The 22,707-nt window shown below is 49.6% G+C and overlaps 1 protein-coding gene across 2 annotated transcripts; it reads right to left on the bottom strand.

Moving 5' to 3' along the window:
* Positions 1 to 361: 361 nt before the first annotated feature.
* LOC136640487 (H-2 class II histocompatibility antigen, E-S beta chain-like) lies at positions 362 to 22,329 on the bottom strand. Of its 2 annotated transcripts, XM_066615653.1 has the most exons (6): positions 22,161 to 22,329; positions 5,528 to 5,803; positions 3,271 to 3,555; positions 2,978 to 3,088; positions 1,467 to 1,490; positions 362 to 1,192 (listed from the first exon to the last, which is right to left on the bottom strand). In XM_066615653.1, the coding sequence occupies exons 1-6, from the start codon at positions 22,246 to 22,248 to the stop codon at positions 1,179 to 1,181; spliced, it is 798 nt and encodes a 265-aa protein (XP_066471750.1). In that variant the 5' UTR covers positions 22,249 to 22,329; the 3' UTR covers positions 362 to 1,178. The 2 variants fall into 2 exon arrangements, with proteins under 2 accessions (XP_066471750.1, XP_066471751.1); XM_066615654.1 differs by lacking the exon at positions 1,467 to 1,490.
* Positions 22,330 to 22,707: the final 378 nt, after the last annotated feature.

The raw sequence follows: 22,707 nt of genomic DNA, 5'->3' as shown, positions 1-22,707 counted from the left end.
CAAAAAACGTAGCCGCTCATGAACCATCTTTTGGGATGTGTTAATGAAGGCGAGCTATCTTGTGTATTTTACTGTTCTAAATGCCAATAAAGGTTTATGAAATGAATGACTACAGGATCCACAGACAAGGATCTCTGAGGGCACATTTGGAGGTGCAATGCAGGCGTCTCCAGAGCATGTGTGTTGACACCCCCCAGTGCCACCTCATCTCTGCCACATACATCTGGCAAGGGAAGCCCCTCCTCGGGCGTCAGGGAGGGATCCAGAACATTGTTCCACTTTCCCCAACACTTGCAAGGGGGACGCTTTCCGAATAATTCACTTCTGGGAAGGATAAATCTGGCTAATGCAACTCAGAGACGGTGGGGAAGAAAGATCTTTATTGACACAAAGCTGCAGAAATTTCTGGAAGAATGGGCAAGTTGTTAATCATGACTCAGCGAAGAAGCCCCCTTGCTCTGCATGCAAAGGGTCCAATCCTGGTCCTTAGAAACACCTCCAGGGAGGACTCAGAAAGACCCCCAAGCCTGAAGCCACAGAGATGCTGCCAGTCCGCACACAGTCTCCTCTCAAAGATGAACCAGAGCGCCTGACCCAGCGCAAGGCTGCTGATGTGACCCCAGAGAGAGCAGGAGGAATCCCAAGCTGTGGACCCGAAGCCTCCTCTCCGCCTCTGACCCTCCTCCAACCGAACAGCAATTCCAATAAGCTCACAAGCAACTTAGAATGAGCTTCCAGTTCTAAAGCAAATGTGGTCCAGGCTGATACTCAGTAAAATTAAGCAGACACTCCCAGGCGTCCTCCTGGATTCCACAGGCCTGGAAGAGGCTCTGAGCAAGAGGCTCAAGTAGATACAAGTTTGCACAGCGTGTAGATTGCGATTCCTGTTCTGCAGCTGGTGATTTTGGCCAGCTGAGACAGGCAGATGCAACCAAAGCATCAAGGGCTGTCCCTGACTCCCCTTCTCCCCCCTCCAAACCTCAAAACAAAAGACAAACAAGTGTGCAGAGTTGGGGGGAGCTTATTGTGGGGGGGGGGGGGGGAACTGGTCGGCCACTGCTCTCCTCCTCCAGTCTTCTGGTGTCCCTCCCAAGTTTGCATCCGCCAAGCGAGGAAAGAGGAATCCTTTGCGAGACAAAAATGTTTCCCAGACGGGACCCCAATGAAGCCGAGTCAGTTTAACTGATGAGAGCTGCAGAGGGAGAAAAAACCTTGATGAGGGAAAGCAGAGAAGGTCAAAGGGTCCTGCTGTCCCAGCTTAGGGGTGACACTTGGAGATGGTGCAAAGAGCACCAGGAGGGTAAGTGGTGGGGAGAGCCAGAAGCCCCCCCAGGACTGCTTCTCTTCCTTAAAGCAGAGGTAGAGAAAGCAGCAGCTCCTCCTGCTGGCAGGGAGAGAAATAACCACAAGGGACCAGAAGTGGGCAGTGGAGGGGGTGGAACAGGGAGAGGAGAGAAGAAGGTTACCTGCAGGGGGAGGGATGGCAGTCCCTGAAAAAGAGAGAAAAGGGATCAACTGAATTAGGAGCCCCCAAGCCCAGCCCAGACCTGCTCCCCCCCCCCCAGCTAATAGATCAAAATACCATAACTGGGACTGTTGTGTCTAAAATCAAACAGACACACATTGTTTGCTCCACAGGAAGCTTCAGTCCTGAAATCACAGTGCGTTCATTCTGGGAGTAAATATGAGGAATAAATACAGGGGGGCCTTGGTGTCCGGGGGGGGGGTCCGTTCTCAGAACCAAGCTGAGGCTGAATATCGTGGATAATCTAATCCATTATATTCACCCCCTTGAGCCCTCCAAAGGGGACCTGAGCTACAGAAAGAAAGAAAGAAAGAAAGAAAGAAAGAAAGAAAGAAAGAAAGAAAGAAAGAAAGAAAGAAAGAGGGCTTTCTGAAGCCCAGAGAGGCGGTGCGTGTCCACCTGCTGCCCCTGCAGGCTTCAGTATGACCCGCAGAGGACAAAACGTCACTTCCATTTCTCAAGGTAGTTTGGAAACCTTGTGGTAGTTTCCAGTCCTGATCCTGTGCTGATGGGCATCTCAGTGAGCCTTTTAAATACTGTAGAGATCCTTCTACCACCTGCACACCAGGTGTCAAAACTCAGCTGTCAATTAGGACAAAAAGCACACATGCTGCAGATACAATGACTGCACCTCAAGACCCACCAGCCTTGGGACTGGAGAAGGCCCTGGACCAGTGTTTCTCAAGTGGTACCTGAGGTAGGAACTGGACACAAGAAATGGCGGTAGGTGGTGCAGCTCAATGGGCAGAGCGCCAAAGCCTGCTTTTCTGCTCTCAGAAAGGCCTTCCTGTCCACCTTGAGCCTCTTACTGGTGTTTGTCGTGTCACATCTGGCCTCCCAGTCCAGGAGGAACTGGAGATAATGTCATCACCAACCACCTTTCAGAGCGCGATACCATAGTCTTTCGAGACTGAAGGTTGCCAATATGAGTTACATCGCCAGGTGGTACTTTGAATAGGTGGACCATGTGAAGTGATATGGCAGACAAATGTTGAGAAACACTGCCCTGGATAGAATCTCAGGCAAAGAGCAAAAAAGATGCTTGGCTTTGCAAGGGGGAAATCAGCAGTGAGCCTTCCCTCATCTTGCCTCAACTTCTGGGAAGGAGCACAGCAGTCCCCCAAGTGCACCAGGAATGTCATTCCACAGACAGGAAGAGACATCAGGGAGCTAGTCAGGAAATGGCAGGGCAGGCAGGGGGTCCGGTTGGTGCCAGGAAAGACTATCCAGCCCTGCTACATTTTCTTCCAAGCCTGGACTAGTTACGCCCCCCCTCACCCCCTCCCCACAATGTCTGGTCACCACTCCGGCCTGAACCACAGGGAGGGATGGGAACAGAGGACTCCAAAGATTCCAGCTGGAGGGAGGAGGAGGGGAATCCCCACCAGGCCTTCCTCCTGCCCCAGCAGCACATACTCCCCCCCCCCCAGCCACCATCACAGCCACCCTCACCTTTCTTCTTCTTCAGGTACAGAGCCAGTCCAGGCACCACGAAGACCAGGCCCAGCAGGAGCCCCACGACCCCCGTCCACATCTTGCTCCGGGCGGAGTCCGACTGTGGCTCTGCAGAAAGAGAAGGAGCCTCGACTCAGAGGGGGCAGGCCAGGAACCAGCCTCTCCACCCCCTCCCCTGCTCAGAGCGTCCTCCTCCCAGGGATGCCCCCTTGGGCCAGGGCCTGTCTCTGTGGGCTGAGGAAGAACGGCCAGGACATGTGATGTGCAACTTCATTGCTCAGGTTTCTCACCCCACTGGATGCTGGTGGGGTCTGGGAGGCTGGCGTGCTCCACCCGACAGGTGTAGACGTCTCCGCGTTCCGGCAGTGCTTCCAGCATCACCTGGATGGAGAAGGTCCAGTCCCCGTTCCGGATCAGCTCCGTGGACACCACTCTGCTCTCGTCCTCCTCCTGCCCGTTCCGCAGCCACCTGATGTCAATCTTGGCGGGGAAGAAGCTGGCCGCGGTGCAGACCAGCAGGGTGTGGTGGGAGGAGGGCTCTGAGTCCATGGGGGTGATCTGCAGTTGGGGCTTCACTGGAGCAGAAGACAGGGAAGGCGGGAGGGGGTCAGAGCCCTGGGGGTTCAACTGGGGAGCAGAGATTACGGAAAGGAGACTCGGAAGAGTGTGTAAAGCTTCTCTGATATGATATCAGCCTGGGGCCTGGGGCGTTTGGTGGGCCGATGTGAGATACAGGAAGCTGGACTAGATGGGCCTATGGCCTGATCCAGCGGGGCTGTTCTTATGTTCTTAACTACAATTCCCAGAAGGCCTTGCAGGTCTCTTGTTATCTGGTGTGCTCCCTGGGGCATTTGGTGGGCCGCTGTGAGATGCAGGAAGCTGGACTAGATGGGCCTATGGCCTGATCCAGTGGGGCTGTTCTTATGTTCTTAACTACAATTCCCAGGAAGCCTTGCAGGTCTCTTGTTATCTGGTGTGCTCCCTGGGGCATTTGGTGGGCCGCTGTGAGATGCAGGAAGCTGGACTAGATGGGCCTATGGCCTGACCCAGTGGGGCTGTTCTTATGTTCTTAACTACAATTCCCAGGAGGCCTTGCAGGTCTCTTGTTATCTGGTGTGCTCCCTGGGGTATTTAGTGGGCCGCTGTGAGATACAGGAAGCTGGACTAGATGGGCCTATGGCCTGTTCCAGTGGGGCTGTTCTTGTGTTCTTAACTACAATTCCCAGGAGGCCTTGCAGGTCTCTTGTTATCTGGTGTGCTCCCTGGGGTATTTAGTGGGCCGCTGTGAGATACAGGAAGCTGGACTAGATGGGCCTATGGCCTGTTCCAGTGGGGCTGTTCTTATGTTCTTAACTACAATTCCCAGGAGGCCTTGCAGGTTTCTTGTTATCTGGTGTGCTCCCTGGGGCATTTGGTGGGCCGCTGTGAGATGCAGGAAGCTGGACTAGATGGGCCTATGGCCTGATCCAGTGGGGCTGTTCTAATGTTCTTATATCCCTGCTTTCAGGCTGGGATTGAGAAGCTTCCTTTCTCTTTGGTTGAGTGGGGCCCAGTCCTGTCCAGCTTTCCAAAACTGAGGCAACTGCAATCAGTAAGAGCACAAATGTTCCCTTATCTTGAGGAGGCCTCTGTGACTGCCCCCCCCCCCCCACTGTGCAATGCCATAGGATGTGGTGATGGCATCTGGATTAGATGCCCTTGAAAGGGGATTGGACAGACTTCTGGAGGAAAGTCTACCAGAGGTTACAAGCTGGGAAGGGTGTGTGCAACCTCCTGGTTTGAGAAGTAGGCTCCCTCAGTGTGCCAGATGCAGGGGAAGGCACCAGGATGCAGGTCTCTTGTTGACTTGTGGGCTCCCTGATGGGCCACTGTGAGATACAGGAAGCTGTGCTAGGTGGGCCCTGGGCCTGATCCAGCAGGGCTCCCCTTATGCGCTTGTGTCTTTGCCCCCCAATGAAAAGACCCCCTTCCGAGGGACCTGAGTGCTAAACTGCCTCCTAGTTGGGACTCTGATCACTTTCTGCACTTCGGCAGAACCTCAGCAGCAGGTGGGGGCTCTCCAGTGTTCTGTGCAGGTGTGTCACGGGTATGCCTCACACACCTGTCACAGGTATGACTATCAGCCTCTGGGGCGCAAGCCATGGGTGTGCCCTCTGTGCCAGGCGCTCCAGGGGCTCCCCGAAGCCTTGCTTACGGACCTGGAGAAGGTGGGCAGAGGGACCTGGCGAGGCTTCAAGGGACGTGCAGGAAGTCTCCATTCTGGAGAAGAGGGACAATCCCCCTTCTGGGGGTTACGGGTCACACCAAGGAAGGGGGAGGGTGCGCCCCCTCAGGCTCGCCCCTCCCCCGTGGCCCCGCAGGGCAGCTGCCCCTCCGCTTCAGCGGGCGCCTTTTGGGAGGGGCAGCGCTGTTCTGCGGGGAGGGTCCGTGTGCGGGGCGGGGGGGAGGACATGGCTCCTCCCGGCCAGGGCTCGTCCGCTCCTCCGGCTGCCCAGAGAGGGAAGAGGGCCCCGCGCGCGTCTCTCCCGCCGCCCCAGACCCACTCACGCTTCCTGGCGGCGGCGAAGGGCTCCCCGATCGCGTAGTTGTGCCGGCAGAAGCTGTCCAGCTCGGCCCGCTTCCTCTCCAGCACCTCCGGCCGGCTGTTCCAGAGGCGCGCGTCGGGCTCGCCCAGCTCGGTGACGGCCTGGAAGGTCCCTCGGCGGCTGTCGAAGCGCACGAGCTCCTGCCGGCCCCAGAAGTACCTGTGGAGGAAGTAGGCGCCCGCGCCCGCCCCGCCGTCGGGGAAGTGGCACTCGGTCTTCACCTGCTCCACGAAGTGCTCTGCGGGGGAGAGGAGAGGGAGGGAGGGAAGTCAGGGTCCAGCCCGGAGGCGCCCCGCAGGGAAGGCTCTGCGGACGCGGGAGGGCAGCGAGGGCCTCTCGGGGAGCGGGCGCAGCGCCCCCCACAGCCTCCGCCCCGCCCCCCCCAGGACCCACCTCCACAGGCCCCAGCTGGGATTCCAGGGGTGGGGCGGGGGGGGCAATGATGTCGGGTATCTCTACTGGTGGGCAAATGGAGGGACACGTCTGGGGAAACAGCCGAGACCCCAGATTTCAGGAAGAGAAAAGAAGGTGGCTTTTTCTTTCAAAGGTGCATCATCAGCTGTCAAGCAACCGTCAAGTAGCAATAACTGGCCCAGAATCAACGCATCTCTGCGTGCCTGGAAAACGCATTGCCCACACCGAAATAACCTGCAACACAGCTGAGGCACAGTGAGCTTTGACTCTAGACCAGGGGTGTCCAAAGTTTTTGGCCGGAGGGCCACATCGTCTCTCTGACAATGTGTTGGGGGCCAGAGAAAAAAAATAATTAATTAACATTTCAAATTTGAATAAAATTACATACGTTTACATAAATGAATATGTTAAAGATGAACTTATATGAATGAATGAAGGTCTTACAATAGTGCAAGGCCTACAAAAGGCCTTGCACAAAGCAAGGCTGGCCTTTCCTTTGCTGCCGCTACTGCATCACAGACGTGAAGCAGCAAGCAGTGGAGGGAGTCCTCATCCCACAGCTCACGCAAAAGGTCAAACAGTCGCCCTCACGCTGAGAGCATTTGCATCGGGCCAGTGCGGGCTCCAACAAATCACCAGAGGGCCAGAAGCTCATTGGAGACTAGGAACTCCCTGAGGGCCACACTGAGAGGCCTCGAGGGCCGCAAGTGGCCCCAGGGCCGGGGTTTGGGCACCCCTGCTCTAGACAGTAAAGTCACTGGACAGCCCAGTAAAGTGTAAGCAGAGTAGAAAGAATCCTTTTAAAAGCCTAGAGATATTATAGCACAACACATAATGGTAGATAGAGAACTGCTTGATTTTAAAAACAAAAGCTTAAAAGTCTGGCTAAAACACGGAAACAGAGAATGGTAAAAACTGCTTGAAAGAATTAGTTTTAGAAGCTGTTTTTCTAGTTTCACAGAAGTTTCACATTTTGATACACTTTGGAATTTGGAAAAGGGACTCGCAACCAGGGCAATGAAGAAGGTAGGGCTCCTTCTTGGCAGAAGCTCCGTCTGCCAAAGACACTATGCTTGCTGCCAGTGCTCACTTATGTTATTCTTCTTTCAAAGGAAAAGACACATGTAGATACAATAGTCTTTGCCTTAAAGTGTAACCAACAGATATGGGGACATGGTAGGTATTAGAAGTAAGTCTTAAAGAACCAAAATGCTTGGTTTTAGAAAAGCCTTCAGAAAACAGACAAAAAGAAGTCACATCCTTATCAGCTGGTTTCTTGGCAAACTAGTATGGTGTCTGGCTAGCCAGCCGCAAACACCTGCAGGAGACAAATTTAGAAAAAAAGAATACATTTAATTAGATAAACAAGAGCATCCTTGAGAATCAGTCTTTGTTTGAATTGCAACTGAAATGGAGAAATGGATGTTTAGAGGGGGTTGTGCAGGGTTGTTTCAAGCAGTTTGTCTGGCATGTAATGTCTGAGTAACTTGTCTGAAGGTAAATGGGAGAAGGATTTCTTAAAAAGAAAATGTGATGCAGTGAAGGTTTGGCTTGTTTTATGTTAAAATATATGAATATCACAAGAAGCTGGCTGAAGCCTTAGCTCAAAGAGATTACACTTTAGCAGGTGTGAGGCTTTTAGCACTTTAGAGAGGCTGTGAAGGGCAAGGAAGCTTCCTTCCGTAGATGGAAGTCTTGCCCTCATGAGGAGAATAAAAGGGAACATAAACTGTGGCAAAAGAAATGTAAGAAGGTGATATGGGAGGCCAAGCGAGACTATGACGAACGCATGGCCAGCAGCATTAAGGGGAATAAAAGCTTCTTCAAATATGTTAGAAGCAGGAAACCCGCCAGTTGGCCCTCTGGATGGTGAGGGAGGGAAAGGGGAGATAAAAGGAGACTTAGAGATGGCAGAGAAATTAAATGAGTTCTTTGCATCTGTCTTCCGGCAGAAGACCTCGGGCAGATACTGCTGCCTGAAAGGCCCCTCCTGACCGAGGAGTTAAGTCAGATAGAGGTTAAAAAAGAAGATGTTTCAGACCTCATTGATAAATTAAAGATCAATAAGTCACCGGGCCCTGATGGCATCCACCCAGGTGTTATTAAGGAATTGAAGAATGAAGTTGCTGATCTCTTGACTAAGATATGCAACTTGTCCCTCAAAATGGCCACAGTGCCAGAAGATTGGAGGATAGCAAATGTCACGCCTATCTTCCCTAAAAAGGGAAAGAGGGGGGACCCGGGAAACTATAGGCCGGTCAGCCTAACATCCATACCGGGTAAGATGGTGGAATGCCTTATCAAAGATAGGATCACAAAACACATAGACGAACAGGCCTTGCTGAGGGAGAGTCAGCATGGCTTCTGTAAGGGTAAGTCTTGCCTCACAAACCTTATAGAATTATTTGAAAAGGTCAACAGGCATGTGGATGTGGAAGAACCCGTGGACATTATAAATCTGGACTTTCAGAAGGTGTTTGACACGGTCCCTCACCAAAGGCTACTGAAAAAACTCCACAGTCAGGGAATAGAGGACAGGTCCTCTCATGGATTGAGAACTGGTTGAAGACCAGGAAACAGAGAGTGGGTGTCAATGGGCAATTTTCACAATGGAGAGAAGTGAAAAGCGGTGTGCCCCAAGGATCTGTCCTGGGACCGGTGCTCTTCAACCTCTTCATAAATGACCTGGAGACAGGGGTGAGCAGTGAGGTGGCTAAATTTGTAGACAACACCAAACTTTTCCAAGTGGTGAAGACCAGAAGTGATTGTGAGGAGCTCCAGAAGGATCTCTCGAGACTGGCAGAATGGGCAGCAAAATGGCAGATGCGCTTCAATATCAGTAAGTGTAAAGTCATGCACATTGGGGCAAAAAATCAAAACTTCACTTATAGGCTGATGGGTTCTGAGCTGTCTGTGACAGATCAGGAGAGAGATCTTGGGGTGGTGGTGGACAGGTCGATGAAAGTGTCGACCCAATGTGCGGCGGCAGTGAAGAAGGCCAATTCTATGCTTGGGATCATTAGAAAAGGTATTGAGAACAAAACGGCTAATATTATAATGCCGTTGTACAAATCTATGGTAAGGCCACACCTGGAGTATTGTGTCCAGTTCTGGTCACCGGATCTCAAAAAAGACATAGTGGAAATGAAAAAGGTGCAAAAGAGAGTGACTAAAATAATTACTGGGCTGGGGCACCTTCCTTATGAGGAAAGGCTATGGCGTTTGGGCCTCTTCAGCCTAGAAAAGAGACGCCTGAGGGGAGACATGATCGAGACATACAAAATTATGCAGGGGATGGACAGAGTGGATAGGGAGATGCTCTTTACACTCTCACATAACACCAGAACCAGGGGACATCCACTCAAATTGAGTGTTGGGAGAGTTAGAACAGACAAGAGAAAATATTTCTTTACTCAGCGTGTGGTTGGTCTGTGGAACTCCTTGCCACAGGATGTGGTGATGGCGTCTAGCCTGGACGCCTTTAAAAGGGGATTGGACAAGTTTCTGGAGGAAAAATCCATTACGGGGTACAAGCCATGATGTGTATGCGCAACCTCCTGATTTTAGAAATGGGTTATGTCAGAATGCCAGATGCAGGGGAGTGCACCAGGATGAGGTCTCTTGTTATCTGGTGTGCTCCCTGGGGCATTTGGTGGGCTGCTGTGAGATACAGGAAGCTGGACTAGATGGGCCTATGGCCTGATCCAGCGGGGCTGTTCTTATGTTCTTATGTCTTGCCTCACGACATGTGAGTATCACTCTACACATATGCACTCTTTCTCTCCTCCCCAATCCCTGCCAGAAGCACCTTCCTGTGCTCAAAAAATGTTGCCAAAAGGGCTTCAAATCACCCCCAACTGATGCCAGATTAAATAAAGAGGACAGGTTTGGAAAAAATGCTAGGGGGCAAACTGCTGGCTGGGGGGGGGGCAAAGCCCCCCTGGCCCTCCCCAGCTACAGCCCTGCATCTCCAGCCGCACGCCTGCTTTTCCTGCAGCGCAGCCTGGGAGGAAGCCTCCACCCACCGGGAGGCTGGCAAGCAGAAGGCGCGGGACTCCCGACTGCAGCTGCCCTGCCTGGGAAACCTCACACCCTACATTTTCAGGCCACCACCATCCACCCCCCTCTTCAGCAGCACGAGGAGGTGGAGAGGGCAGGGCTGGGACGTCGCTGCAGCAGGGCTGCATTTGGCTGCAGAAAATAATTCTTTACTCAGCATGTGGCTGGTCTGTGGAACTCCTTGCCACAGGATGTGGTGATGGCATCTGGCCTGGACACATTTAAAAGGGGATTGGACAAGTTTCTGGAGGAAAAATCCATCACGGGTTACAAGCCATGAAGTGTATGTGCAACCTCCTGATTTTAGCAATGAGCTATGCCAGATGCAAGGGAGGGCACCAGGATGCAGGTCTCTTGTTGTCTTCTGTGCTTCCTGAGGCATTTGGTGGGGCACTGTGAGCTACAGGAGGCTGGACTAGTTGGGCCCATTTGGCCTGACCCAGTGGGGCTGTCACTCAAGACTTGACTGCTGTAATGCCCCCACTAAATGGGGCTGCCCTTGAGGTGTGGTCAGAAGCTTCCACCCATTCAGAATGCTGCTGCTGTAAGGGTGCCAACTGCGGCCAGGTCGTGGGAGGTTCATGTCACTCTGCTCTTCTTCCACTACCAGTGGAACTTCTTGGCGTAATTCAAGTGTTATGTCGTGGTCTCTGAGGCCTTCCATGGATTAGGGGGACCTGCACACAGGTGTAACTCTTCTGCCTTTTGGGGGGAGAAGGGGATGCCCCACATCACTGTCAGCAGCCCACCTGGAGATGCTCTGCCTGGAACGTGGGCAGGGAGTAGAGATGTGAAGACCCAGAAGAAAACCAGAAAAATTCAGAAAAAAAGGTTTTTCCCCTTTTTTCCTGAAGAGTTTTTTTTTTCCCTGAAAAATTGGTAACAATTGAAAAAAGAAAAAGAAAAAATTGATTATGGAATATTTTATTTTAACATGATGAATAAAATATTTTAAAACAAGCTGTTCAAATATTTTCCAAATCATTTCTAAAAAGTATGTATGGTCTCAGATTATTCTAATTTCTGTGCACTGAGGACAAGTAAATTGGAGGTTACAAACGGAACTCTCCAATGCAAGAACAAGATGCCTTTCTTCCTTCAGGAGGCGCTGCTTTGTCACAAGAAAAGAAAAAGGTTTCAGTTTTGTTTTTGTAAGTGGGTGGGCATGTTTGGTTCTGTTCTGTCCTCTTCACAAGGCCTCAAAGCATTGGAAGAAAATATTGAGCAACAAAAAGGACCTGAAAGTATATACTGAATTTAAAAAGGTAAGAGTTTCCATTTATCTGATTCCAGAAAACTGAATCATTTAACTACATTAGTTTATCTTTATAACCTTTGTGTAAATAATGATTTCATTACTACTAATCTGGTCCTTCACTTCCCCCACCCACAACCATAGATTAGTGTCTTCTTGCAGACTAGCCATTACATTATTTTTCTTTCCTACTCCCCTCAGGAAAATGGTGAGACCAACATCTAGCATATGGAGGCATTTTCACATAGCAAGTTCTTCTGAGAAGAAATATGTGATTTGCAAATACTGTCAGATGAAATACGCATTTCCAAATGCTACCAGGATGACAAAACACATTCTTGTATGTAACATGAACGTGTCATGGAATCTGTGCAAGAAAAAATTAATGAAGCACTGTGTCTTGCACTACTTATAGATGGATGGACAAATGTGAGAGGAGAAGGAATTATAAATTTTGCTATAACAACAGCTTGAACAGTTTTTTACAATAGCATTGAAACAGGAGAGAACAGACATACTGCAGAGTATATCAGCTGTAAAGTATGTGAAGTCCTACAGAAAACTGGGAGTAGTAAAGTATTTGCTTTGCTGACTGACAATGCCAGCAATATGAAAGCAGCATGGGATATCATAATGGAGAAATATCCACATATTACTGCAATAGGATGTGCATCTCATGGGCTCAACTTGCTTCTTAATTATATTAAGAAACTGGACATCCTTCAAATGATCTCTAGATGAGCAAAAGAAAGTTATAAAACATGTAAAAGGTACTCCAATTGTAGTTGCAGTTTTTGAGAAGAAGCAAGTAGAAAAAATGCAAAGAATAAAATAGTGACACTGAAGCTCTGTAGTCAAACTCGGTGGGCTGGAATGGTGATCTCCTTTGAAAGTTCACTAAAAAACAAAGAAGCTCTTGAAGAAACAGTAATAGTTGAAGATCTTAAAGGACCCAGGAGTGTGAGAAAGACTATTCTTGATCAGGAGGTCTTCTGGGTTCAGCTGCAAAATTCCCTGATAATTCTAAAGCCAATTGCTGCAGCAATCACTGCATCTGAATCAGAGAGTGTCAGAAATTCCTTATCTAAGGACCAAGATGAAAACAACTGTTTTTGACAATCTCAATATATCTCCACTTACAGCTCAAGAAGGAAGTGAAAGATTTTATTTAAAAAGGGAAGAATTTTGTTGTCCAAGATTCGAAGGTGGAAATAGAAGTGATGACAGCACTGTGACTGCATTGGACTGGATTACAAAACAAGCATCACATTTAGGACTTGAGGTTGGGAAGGTACTTTCAAATGTTGCAAAATACAGAACATCTTCAGGGATTTGGTCCAGGAATGCAATCTGGGATTCTGCCAAACATATTCCTTCTGCAACACGGTGGCGAGGTCTTTGCACAACACAGCCTCTGAGTCCTGCTTCTCGTCTTCTTCAGATCCCTCCATCTTCTGCTGCATGTGAAAGAAGCTGGTCTATGTTTGGAAACACTCACACTAAATCAGGAAATAAACTGACATGTGAAAGGGTAGAGAAGCTGGTTTCAATCCGGGCAAACCTTCAGTTTTTAGTGATAATGACAGACACAACAGAGGAGCTGCAGAAGCAGAGACTGATACTGATAACTACAGCTCAGAAAATCATTCTGATTAAATGTCATGCCCATTCATTGAAACTTAATCCCACTCCCTTCTATACACTTCCCCCTTCTTCAAGTCTTTTTATGAGAATGGGCTTTTTATTTTTATTTAATACTGTGGAGAGGAAATATGACTAATTCTTCCTTCTGGATTTTTAAAAATTGTTTTGTGGAGGTTTTCTTGTCTGTTCCACACAAACTAGCAAACTGTTCAGGAGATTGTTGCTCCATCTGTTACAATTACAAATAAATACTATAAAAAAGGTAAATTCTGTTTAAGAACATAAGAACAGCCCCTCTGGATCAGGCCATAGGTCCATCTAGTCCACCTTCCTGTATCTCACAGCGGCCCACCAAATGCCCAGGGAGCACACCAAATAACAAGAGACCTGCATCCTGGTGCCTCCCTTGCATCTGGCATTCTGACAAAACCCGTTTCTAAAATCAGGAGGTTGCACATTCACTTCATGGCTTGTAACAAGTAATGAATTTTTCTTCCAGAAACTTGTCCAATCCCCTTTTAAAGGCATTCAGACCAGATGCCATCACCACATCCTGTGGTAAGGAGTTCCACAGACCAACCACACGCTGGGTAAAGAAATATTCTTCTGTCTGTCTTAACTCTCCCAGCACTCAAATTTGGTAGATATCCCCTGGTTCTGGTGTTATGTGAGAGTGTAAAGAGCATCTCTCTATCCTCTTTATCCTTCCCATGCATAATTTTGTAATAATTGTTTGGATACACTATATTTTTAATATGCTAGTTGTGATAATTTTATGCCAAGTCAAATTGTCCATAGTCATATTTTATGTTCCTAAAGTAACAGAATGACTTTCAATCTGTAAAAGAAAAAAAAGTGCTGATGTAGCATTTTTTCCATTTTTCCAAAAATTTCTGTTTTCTCCTGAAAAAACCGGGAGAAAAAAGGATTTTTTAATGAGCTTCAAAATTTTCATCTAGAAATTACATCTCTAGCAGGGAGTGAGGAGGGCAGCAGCCAGGGGGAGGTGTGAGGGATGCACCCTGTTGTGTGGAGAAAGGACTTCCTGGGCCATTTGGGCACCATTTCAAGCCTGTAGTCAGGATTCTAAAGGTGAGTGGGCATCTCTTTTTTTCAGGGTGGCAATTATGTCAGGTAACTATACTGGTGTGCAAAATTAAAGGATAAGAACGAAAGAACAGCCCCACTGGATGAGGCCATAGGCCCATCTAGTCCAGCTTCCTGTATCTCACAGAGGCCCACCAAATGCCCCAGGGAGCACACCAGATACCAAGAGACCTGCAAGGCCTCCTGGGAATTGTAGTTTAAGAACATAAGAACAGCCCCACTGGATCAGGCCAGAGGCCCATCTAGTCCAGTTTCCTGGATCTCACAGAGGCCCACCAAATGCCCCAGGGAGCACACCAGATAACAAGAGACCTGCAAGGCTTCCTGGGAATTGTAGTTAAGAACATAAGAACAGCCCCACTGGATCAGGCCCTAGGCCCATCTAGTCCAGCTTCCCGTATCTCACAGAGGCCCACCAAATGCCCCAGGGAGCACACCAGATACCAAGAGACCTGCAAGGCATCCTGGGAATTGTAGTTAAGAACATAAGAACAGCCCCACTGGAGCAGGCCATAGGCCCATCTAGTCCAGCTTCCTGTATCTCACAGAGGCCCACGAAATGCCCCAGGGAGCACACCAGATACCAATAGACCTACAAGGCCTCCTGGGAATTGTAGTTTAAGAACATAAGAACAGCCCCACTGGATCAGGCCATAGGCCCATCTAGTCCAGCTTCCTGGATCTCACAGCGGCCCACCAAATGCCCCAGGGAGCACACCAGATAACAAGAGACCTGCAAGGCATCCTGGGAATTGTAGTTAAGAACATAAGAACAGCCCCACTGGAACAGGCCCTAGGCCCATCTAGTCCAGCTTCCTGTATCTCACAGAGGCCCACCAAATGCCCCAGGGAGCACACCAGATAACAAGAGACCTGCAAGGCCTCCTGGGAATTGTAGTTTAAGAACAAAAGAACAGCCCCGCTGGGCAGGAGGTCTGGTCTAGAGGGTAGAGCCTTCATTTGCCTGAAGATTAACATCCACAAGGTCGCCAGTTCGAGGCCACCGGCACCGTGCGACCTTGAAGCAGCTGACAAGCTGCAGCTGAGCTGTTCCATCTGCTTGGAGCGTGGGAGGATGGAGGCCAGAATGTTAAACCAGATCGGAGTGTAACACCTTGAATGTAGTGGTTCTTGAAAGAAAGAACCTTCTTTCAATTTGTAAAAATCCCTGCGTGGATTTAATAAGCCTGCCTATGTAAACCGCCTTGAATAAAGTCTTGAATAAAGACCAAGAAAGGTGGTATATAAATACTGTATATTATTATTATTATATTATCAGGCCATAGGCCCATCTAGTCCAGCTTCCTGGATCTCACAGTGGCCCACCAAATGCCCAAGGGAGCACACAAGGCAACAGGAGACCTGCATCCTGGTTCCCTCGCTGCACCTGGCATTCTGACATAGCCCATTAGTATGGAGGAACATCAAAAACCCATGACCCACTCAAATTTCATGAAGAGAAAATATTTTGGGTTTGTTTTGAAAGGTGCATCATCATCTGTAAAGCACCTTTCAGAGCGCGATACCATAGTCTTTCAAGACTGAAGCTTGCCAATACATCTGTAAAGCAGTGTACCAATAAATCAGGGACAGACCCAGTATTCATGTTTGGGGGAGGGCGTGAGCACTACCTTAATGCCAGAGCCCAGCCCAACCAGGCGCGTAGACCTGGGCTCCCAGTTGGCCTCCATGGCTAAGGTTTGCTGGGCGGGTAGACCTGGGCTTCTGCCCAGACTTGGAGTCCAGATCTAGCTGCTGGTGGAGCTGCCTTTCCAGGTGGGTAGACCTGGGCTCCCAGCATGCTTGGGCTGCTCCCCACCCTGGAGGGATGCAGGGCCCCCTCCCTGGATCTGCCTCTGGAATAAATGCATCTCAGTATGCAATGCAAAATATATTTATCTACATAGAAATGCATTTGACTGAGCCTTTCATTTTGTATACCAGTGTAACAGACAGGCTTGCATCCCTGCAAAAGTAAAGCTTATCACTGTGAAGCAGGCAGCATTTACTGTAGATCCTTGCCTATAAGTTGAAAAATTTCTGCCTGAAGACCTGGGTCGACTTATGCCCAAGTCAATGTGAGTGGAGCAGGGGGTTCTGGGAAGCTGAGCAGCTGTCTGGTGAAGTGGGGAGGTGGAACTGGGCTGAGAAGCAGGACATAAGAACATAAGAAAAGCCTCACTGGATCAGGCCATAGGCCCATCTAGTCCAGCTTCCTGTATCTCACAGCAGCCCACCAAATGCCTCAGGGAGCACACAAGGCAGCAGGAGACCTCATCCTGGTGCCCTCCCATGCACCTGGCATAGCCCATTTCTAAAATCAGGAGGTTGCAAGTATACATCATGGCTTGTAACTTGTAATGGATTTTTCCTCCAGAAAATTGTTCAATTCCCTTTTAAAGGCGTCCATCACCAGATGCCATCACTACATCCTGTGGCAAGGAGTTCCACAGACCAACCACACGCTGAGTAAAGAAATATTTTCTTTTGTCTGTTCTAACTCTCCCAACACTCAGTTTGAGTGGATGTCCCCTGGTTCTGGTGTTATGTGAGAGTGTAAAGAGCATCTCCCTATCCACTCTGTCCATCCCCTGCATAATTTTGTATGTCTCAATCATGTCCCCCCTCAGGCGTCTCTTTTCTAGGCTGAAGAGGCCCAAACGCCGTAGCCTTTCCTCATAAGGAAGGTGTCCCAGCCCAGTAATCAGTCGCTCTCTTTTGCACCTTTTCCATCTCCACTATGTCTTTTTTGAGATGCGGCAACCAGAACTGGACACAATACTCCAGGTGTGGTCTTACCATCGACTTGTACAACGGCATTATAATATTAGCCGTTTTGTTCTCAATACCTTTCCTAATGATCCCAAGCATAGAATTGGCCTTCTTTACTGCTGCCACACTTTGGGTCGACACTTTCATCGACCTGTCCACCACCACCCCAAGATCTCTCTCCTGATCTGTCACAGACAGCTCAGAACCCATCAGCCTATGTGAAGTTTTGATTTTTTGCCCCAATATGCATGACTTTACACTTACTGACATTGAAGCACATCTGCCATTTTGCTGCCCATTCTGCCAGTCTGGAGAGATCCTTCTGGAGCTCCTCACAATCACTTCTGGTCTTCACCACTCGGGAAAGTTTGGTGTCGTCTGCAAACTTTGCCACCTCACTGCTCACCCCTGTCTCCAGGTCATTTATGAAGAGGTTGAAAAGCACCGGTCCCAGGACAGATCCTTGGGGCACACCGCTTTTCACCTCTCTCCTTTGAGAAAACTGCCCATTGACAACCACTCTGCGGACAGATCCCAGGACAGATCCCAGGACGCAGGAGGAGAGTGTCTACTAGTAATTGCAGTGTTCAGAGGCAGCCAATTCAGCTTCTTCTCCAAACAGGAAGAGAAGTGAAGGCACTTATGAGAACTGTGGTTGGTATGAGGGCTGCTGCTGTGGAAGTGCAGCACTTACTCCTCACAAAGCCAGCAACTCCCACAAGTCCCTTCATCTCCCTCCCAGTCTGGAGAAGAAGGTAAAATGCCTCCTTTTTTTCCTCTTTGCTGCTGCCTCAGAACATTCCTGGCAAGTCATTTGCAAAGAATGTCTCACACCTCCAAGTTTAGCGGTCTGGTTTTTAAAACCCCAGGATGGGATCCTCATTTCCATCTGAAACAAAGTTCCAGGCTGCAATTCAGGCACCATTACTTAAGAATAACACCCTTGAACAGCAATGGGTCTACTTCTGAGTAAATTGGGTTGCAACTCTATGTAGCTGCACTTGCCCACAGTCATTCTTTGTCACTTGTCTCTCTGCTGTGCATTGGATTGCACACTCCCAGTCACGTGTTTTGTAGGGCCTCTCTGGCTTATCACACCAGGCACCTTAATGGAGGATTTGATTTGGGGTTGACTTGGCATGTTGTTTACAGTGCACTTACTCTGATGGCGTTTACAAAAAGATTGTGAACACCAGAATTAAAAAAGTTAAGGAATAAAATGTGTCTTAGGATCTTTTAGTATATTTTGAATAAATTAGAGCCTGTACAGTTCTTAAGTAACAATGACTGGTAGGTTATTTTCCAGGATCTGGCCTCAGGTAAAATTAAACTACACTCAGACACCCCCCTAAGTTTAACTCCCGACTTATCCAAGAGTCATAGAAAATTTCATGATTTTAGGTTCGAGCCCTGTCCTCGACTTATCTGTGAAATCAACTTATGGGCGGGTGTCTGTGGTGCTTTTATTGAAAGCCTTTCATTTGCTGATGCCACAGCCCTCCCTGGCCCTCAGAATTCCTTTTCCCTGCCAATTCTTTTTCAAGAATGTGAGGGTGGGCAAACTGCTGGACAATGCCCACCCTGGCCCCTGTCTAGCTACAGTCCTATATCTCCTTGGGGAGAAGGAAGAGCTGCTCAGGGAATCCAGAGATTTCTGTGGCACTGAGATACTAGAAATGGCCTATCCCACTTCTCAATGACATAAAAGTCCTCCCAGCAGAGCCTCTGAGAGGAATTTTATCAGGGGGTACAAAGTTTCTTTTGGGCCCCTTTGCAAAGGGTGAGGGGTGAAACAGAGCAGGGAGGGTGGTGACAGGCAAGCAGAATGGGCACAGGGAGGGATGAAACAGGGTGGCAGGAGCTTAGAGACTTTTCCAGTCTTTGGAGCCCAGGTCTACCCACCCATGTGGCACAATAGCTAGATACAGTAATACAAAAACCAAATGCACTCCTAAGTCTCTCTAAAACCTTTTAAATATAGAAAATCATGCAGAAAATGAGCATCATCATATTCAGGCTCCCACTAGAATGGAAAATGTCCTGTGTGGACCAAAACTGACTTCTGCAGCAACTACAACCCCACTGCTGTGTCCTTGAGCTCCTATACACTCCATGGTAAGCAGATCCACAAACTAGAGCTACTGCAGCAGGCTAGTTTCCTCCCTGATTTGACATTGTGTTAAAGAGTTCCACAAACCAACCACATGCTGGGTAAAGAAATATTTTCTTTTGCATGTCCTAACATTCAATTTTAGTGGATGTCTCCTGGTTCTAGTGTTATGTGAGAGGGAAAAGAGCACCTCTCTATCCACTCAGTCCATCCCCTGCAATCCCTCAACAGTGCTACTCCAGTCTGCACCAGCTATTTTGCCAGCACAGAGTTGAGAGGCCCTGTGTCAGGCTGCCCAGCCCAACATGGGTTGCTGGATCTGGCAGAGCCGAGCTCGGCTTGGGCGTCTGGAGCTCTGCCTGTGTAATCGCCTGCAGATGCTGGTGGCGGCTTAACTACCAAAGTGGCATTTGAAAATGCCTAAAGAAGCCTAGAAAAAGGAGGAGGCTGTGGGGGGGATGGCATGGAGGCGCAGGAGGATTGTGCCAGGCTTGAAGCCAGGGAGCTTCTAATGGTGTCGACTCCTCCCCTCCTTATTGACTTTATACCCAATTTGGGGGGCTTCTGGGGTATGGCTGTCCTTATTTGGGTGACTTAAAGAGACGAAAGGGGCAGAGTGGTTTAAAAAGATCTTCTCTGTGCCACTGCTGTCAGATCCCTGCCTCCCACCTCCTCCCTGCCCCCAGACCCCTTTCATTCCTCCCTCTCCCCCCCCACTGCCCACCCGGCACTGGCAGACTATGCTATTGCCACTGGTGAGTGTCTACAGCTGCCAGTGAGTGCATTGGCAGCCTCATTGCGCCTGCTGGCGGTATCAGTGAGTGCAACCATGTGGCACAATGTGTGCCAGGATACAGGCACTTCCACCAGTGCAGTGTTTCTCAAACTGTGGGTTGGGACCCACTAGGTGGGCTGCAAACCAATTTCAGGTGGGTCCCCATTCATTTCAATATTTTATTTTTTAATATATTAGACTTGATGCTACTGCATGTGGGTAGGTGACTGCATTTGGGAAACGGTTACAGACCTGTACTTTGAACAGGCTACTCTATGCTTTTAACAATGGTAGTCAATGAGACTTACTCTTGGGTAAGTGTGGGTAGGATTGCAGCCTAGGATGGTTAAAATGTTTCCTGCTTAATGATGTCACTTCTGGTCATGACATCACTTCCGGTGGGTCCTGACAGATTTTCATTCTGACCCTTCCAATCAATATTTTTAAAAGCATGAATTCAACAGGGATGGTGCAAGAAGAGAGAACAATTAGCACTCCCCTAGGCAAAATGATGACATTGAACTGATTATTATAATTTTGGTTGGAGCAGCTGACAAGCTGAGCTGAGTTATTCCACCTGCTCTTTGGTGTCAGTGAAGAGGAGCTGCTTGTCAGCCAGCTTGGGAGGCAAATGGGGGCCAGAAATGATACCAGGCCGTGAAAGATCCATCTGAAATGTTGTGCGGTTCTTGAAAGAGAGAAACTTTCTGTTACTGTGAAAATCCCCCCCATCTAGGTTTAGAGATAGCCTGCCTATGTGAGCCGCCTTGAATAAAGTCAGAGGAGTAATCCAGTGAACCAGAAAAGCGGTATATAAATACCAGTATTATTATTATTAAACATGATTATTACGAGAGTCAAGATTATGTAGCGCTCAGGAGTCTGTGCGCATCTCAGTGCCCTTCTATTCCAGGGGTCCTCAGCTCATTGTTCTGGTTTGGCTGTGGAGCCCCAGAAGAATTACAAGTGCAGCTGAAAATGGAACTGCACAAGGAAAACACAGACAGCAGCTGGAAGGGGAGACAAGTTCAGATTTAAACTGGAGTTTTCTCCATAGTGCTGGCCCTGATCTTGCGGGGGTGGGGGGAGCAGCTCCCTTGGACATCAAGAGGCCTCATCCAACAGACCACCAATCAATTCACTCTCTGCCTATAGCTCTTCCTTGACCAGTGCAGAAGACTGTCTTGTTAATGAACACATAGACCCAGCTTGAACTGAACTGGGGGAGAGAGAAGAAGAGGAGCTGGACTATATCCTCCAGGCCCTCCCTCTTGGACACTCTCATCATACCATTGAAATTAGGGAAGAGCCTGAACCATCCTTCCCTCACAGGGTAGGATGCCAGAGGGGGGAGACAAAGCTCTGGCTTGGTGCTTGTGAAGCTGGAAAGGGGGGGGGTGGCACTTGCTCTAGAGTAATTGATATGAAGCCAACAGCTGCCATGCAGGGCCTAGGAGAGGGGGGTAATATGTACCTGGGCCCAGGGTCAGAAAGGGGGCCCAGGAGCTAAAGGAGGGGCCTAGAAAGTTCCCAGGACCTGACATCTCACCTGAACACACTGCCAGCGCATAATGCTGGGGCGCAACCATGTGCATGCAGTTCTAACTGCTGCTGCAAGCTGTAAACACCAGGCCCAGGAAAGCATCCATGACCCTCCTTAACACAGTGTCAAATCTGGGAGGAAACTGGCCTGCTGCAGGAGCTCTTTGGCTTGTGGATCCCATGGCCATGAAGGAGTGTAGAGGAGCTCCGGGACCAGCTGTGGGGCTGCAGCTGCTGCAGAAGTTCATTCTGGTCCATTCTAGTGTGAGCCTAAATACGATGATGCTCATTTTCTGCAATCAATTTTTGCAGAAATTAAAATTATTTCAAAATAATTTTAGAGAGACTCAGGAGTGTGTTTTCCATATTACTTTCTCTAGCTGCCAATGCCGCATGGGTGGGTGGACCTGGGCTCTGCATCAAGAAGCCTGGTAGACCTGAGCTCCAAAGACTATTGTGACTGTCAGCACCCTCTCCTGCCCTGTTTTGCCCCCCCCATTCTGCCTGCCCCACTGTCCCCCTCCCCTTTGGGAAGGGGTCCAGAAGAAACTTTGTCCTCTTGCTAAAATTCCACTCTTAGGCCCTACTGCCAGGGGAGGGCAGCAGGGCTGGTCTGCAGCAGCAAGAAGAGCCAGGAGTTTTGTGGCCCCTGCTGGCACTGCCCACTGCAGGGCATCTGTTCCTCAGGTGCGGCTCCTGAAGGGGGCTGCATTCCAGGAAAGCTGCTGCCAGAATCAGCCACAGGTTTCAGGTGCCACAAAACTCTCGGGACTTTGAAGGGGAGACTTTGGACTCTCCCCGCCTCTCGTGATGGAGCTGTTGACTGCTGCATGTTTGAAGGGGGGGTGCCTCCCCCTCTGCTCTGCCACCCCCAGCAGAAAGAGCCTTCTGTGCCCCCCCCCCGGATATTTGCTCACCTGGAGGCTCCACGCTCTGCACCTCAGTGGAAAATACTCCCACCACCATCACCACCAGCAGGGCCTTGATGCCTGAAGAAGAACCCATTTTTCCTCAGCAGGGAGAGACACCCTCTGGCCACTGGGCCCCCCACAACTCCAGACTGGGACTTTCTCAGCCCAGCCCTGGGCATCAACTCCTGCCAGGGTCCCCTCCCCAAGCAGTGCCAGGCGTGGAGCCAATCAGCCTGGCAGCTGAGGCAGCGTCATCAGTCGCCGGGCAGGAATGTTGAGGAAACCGCTGGCTCAGGCTGATGTGTCCCAGCAAGGAACAGGCAGAGAGAAGCTGGTGGGGGGCTGGTGATGGGGCAGCCCAGGGGAGACCAGGGAGCTCTGGGTCAGGCAGCAGCGACCTGCAGAGGGGACTCTTGCTGCCCCCCCGCCCCCCAACAGAAAGGCTCAGCTGATCTTCCTGCCCAGAGACGGAGCAGAGAGTGACCTTCTGCACCCACAGCCACAGAGGCTTGTGTCCTGCACACATGTGCCACCCTGAGGCCTGCAGCCCACA

This window comes from Tiliqua scincoides, chromosome 2 (genome assembly GCF_035046505.1).
Source record: "Tiliqua scincoides isolate rTilSci1 chromosome 2, rTilSci1.hap2, whole genome shotgun sequence".
In the NCBI taxonomy this organism is placed as follows: domain Eukaryota; kingdom Metazoa; phylum Chordata; class Lepidosauria; order Squamata; family Scincidae; genus Tiliqua; species Tiliqua scincoides.
The sequence above is the reverse complement of the archived record's forward strand: the minus strand, read 5'-3'. Positions and strand labels throughout refer to the sequence as shown.

What these genes read in the sequence shown, in the direction of transcription:
- LOC136640487 (XM_066615653.1), bottom strand. Translation starts at nt 22,248, where the DNA reads ATGGGTTCTTCTTCAGGCATCAAGGCCCTGCTGGTGGTGATGGTGGTG. An exon ending in GCAGAGCGTGGAGCCTCCAG is followed by an intron (nt 5,804 to 22,160) that starts GTGAGCAAATAT and finishes TCTCCCCCGCAG; the next exon opens with AGCACTTCGTGGAGCAGGTG. An exon ending in GTACCTGAAGAAGAAGAAAG is followed by an intron (nt 1,491 to 2,977) that starts GTGAGGGTGGCT and finishes TCTCTTTTTCAG; the next exon opens with GGACTGCCATCCCTCCCCCT.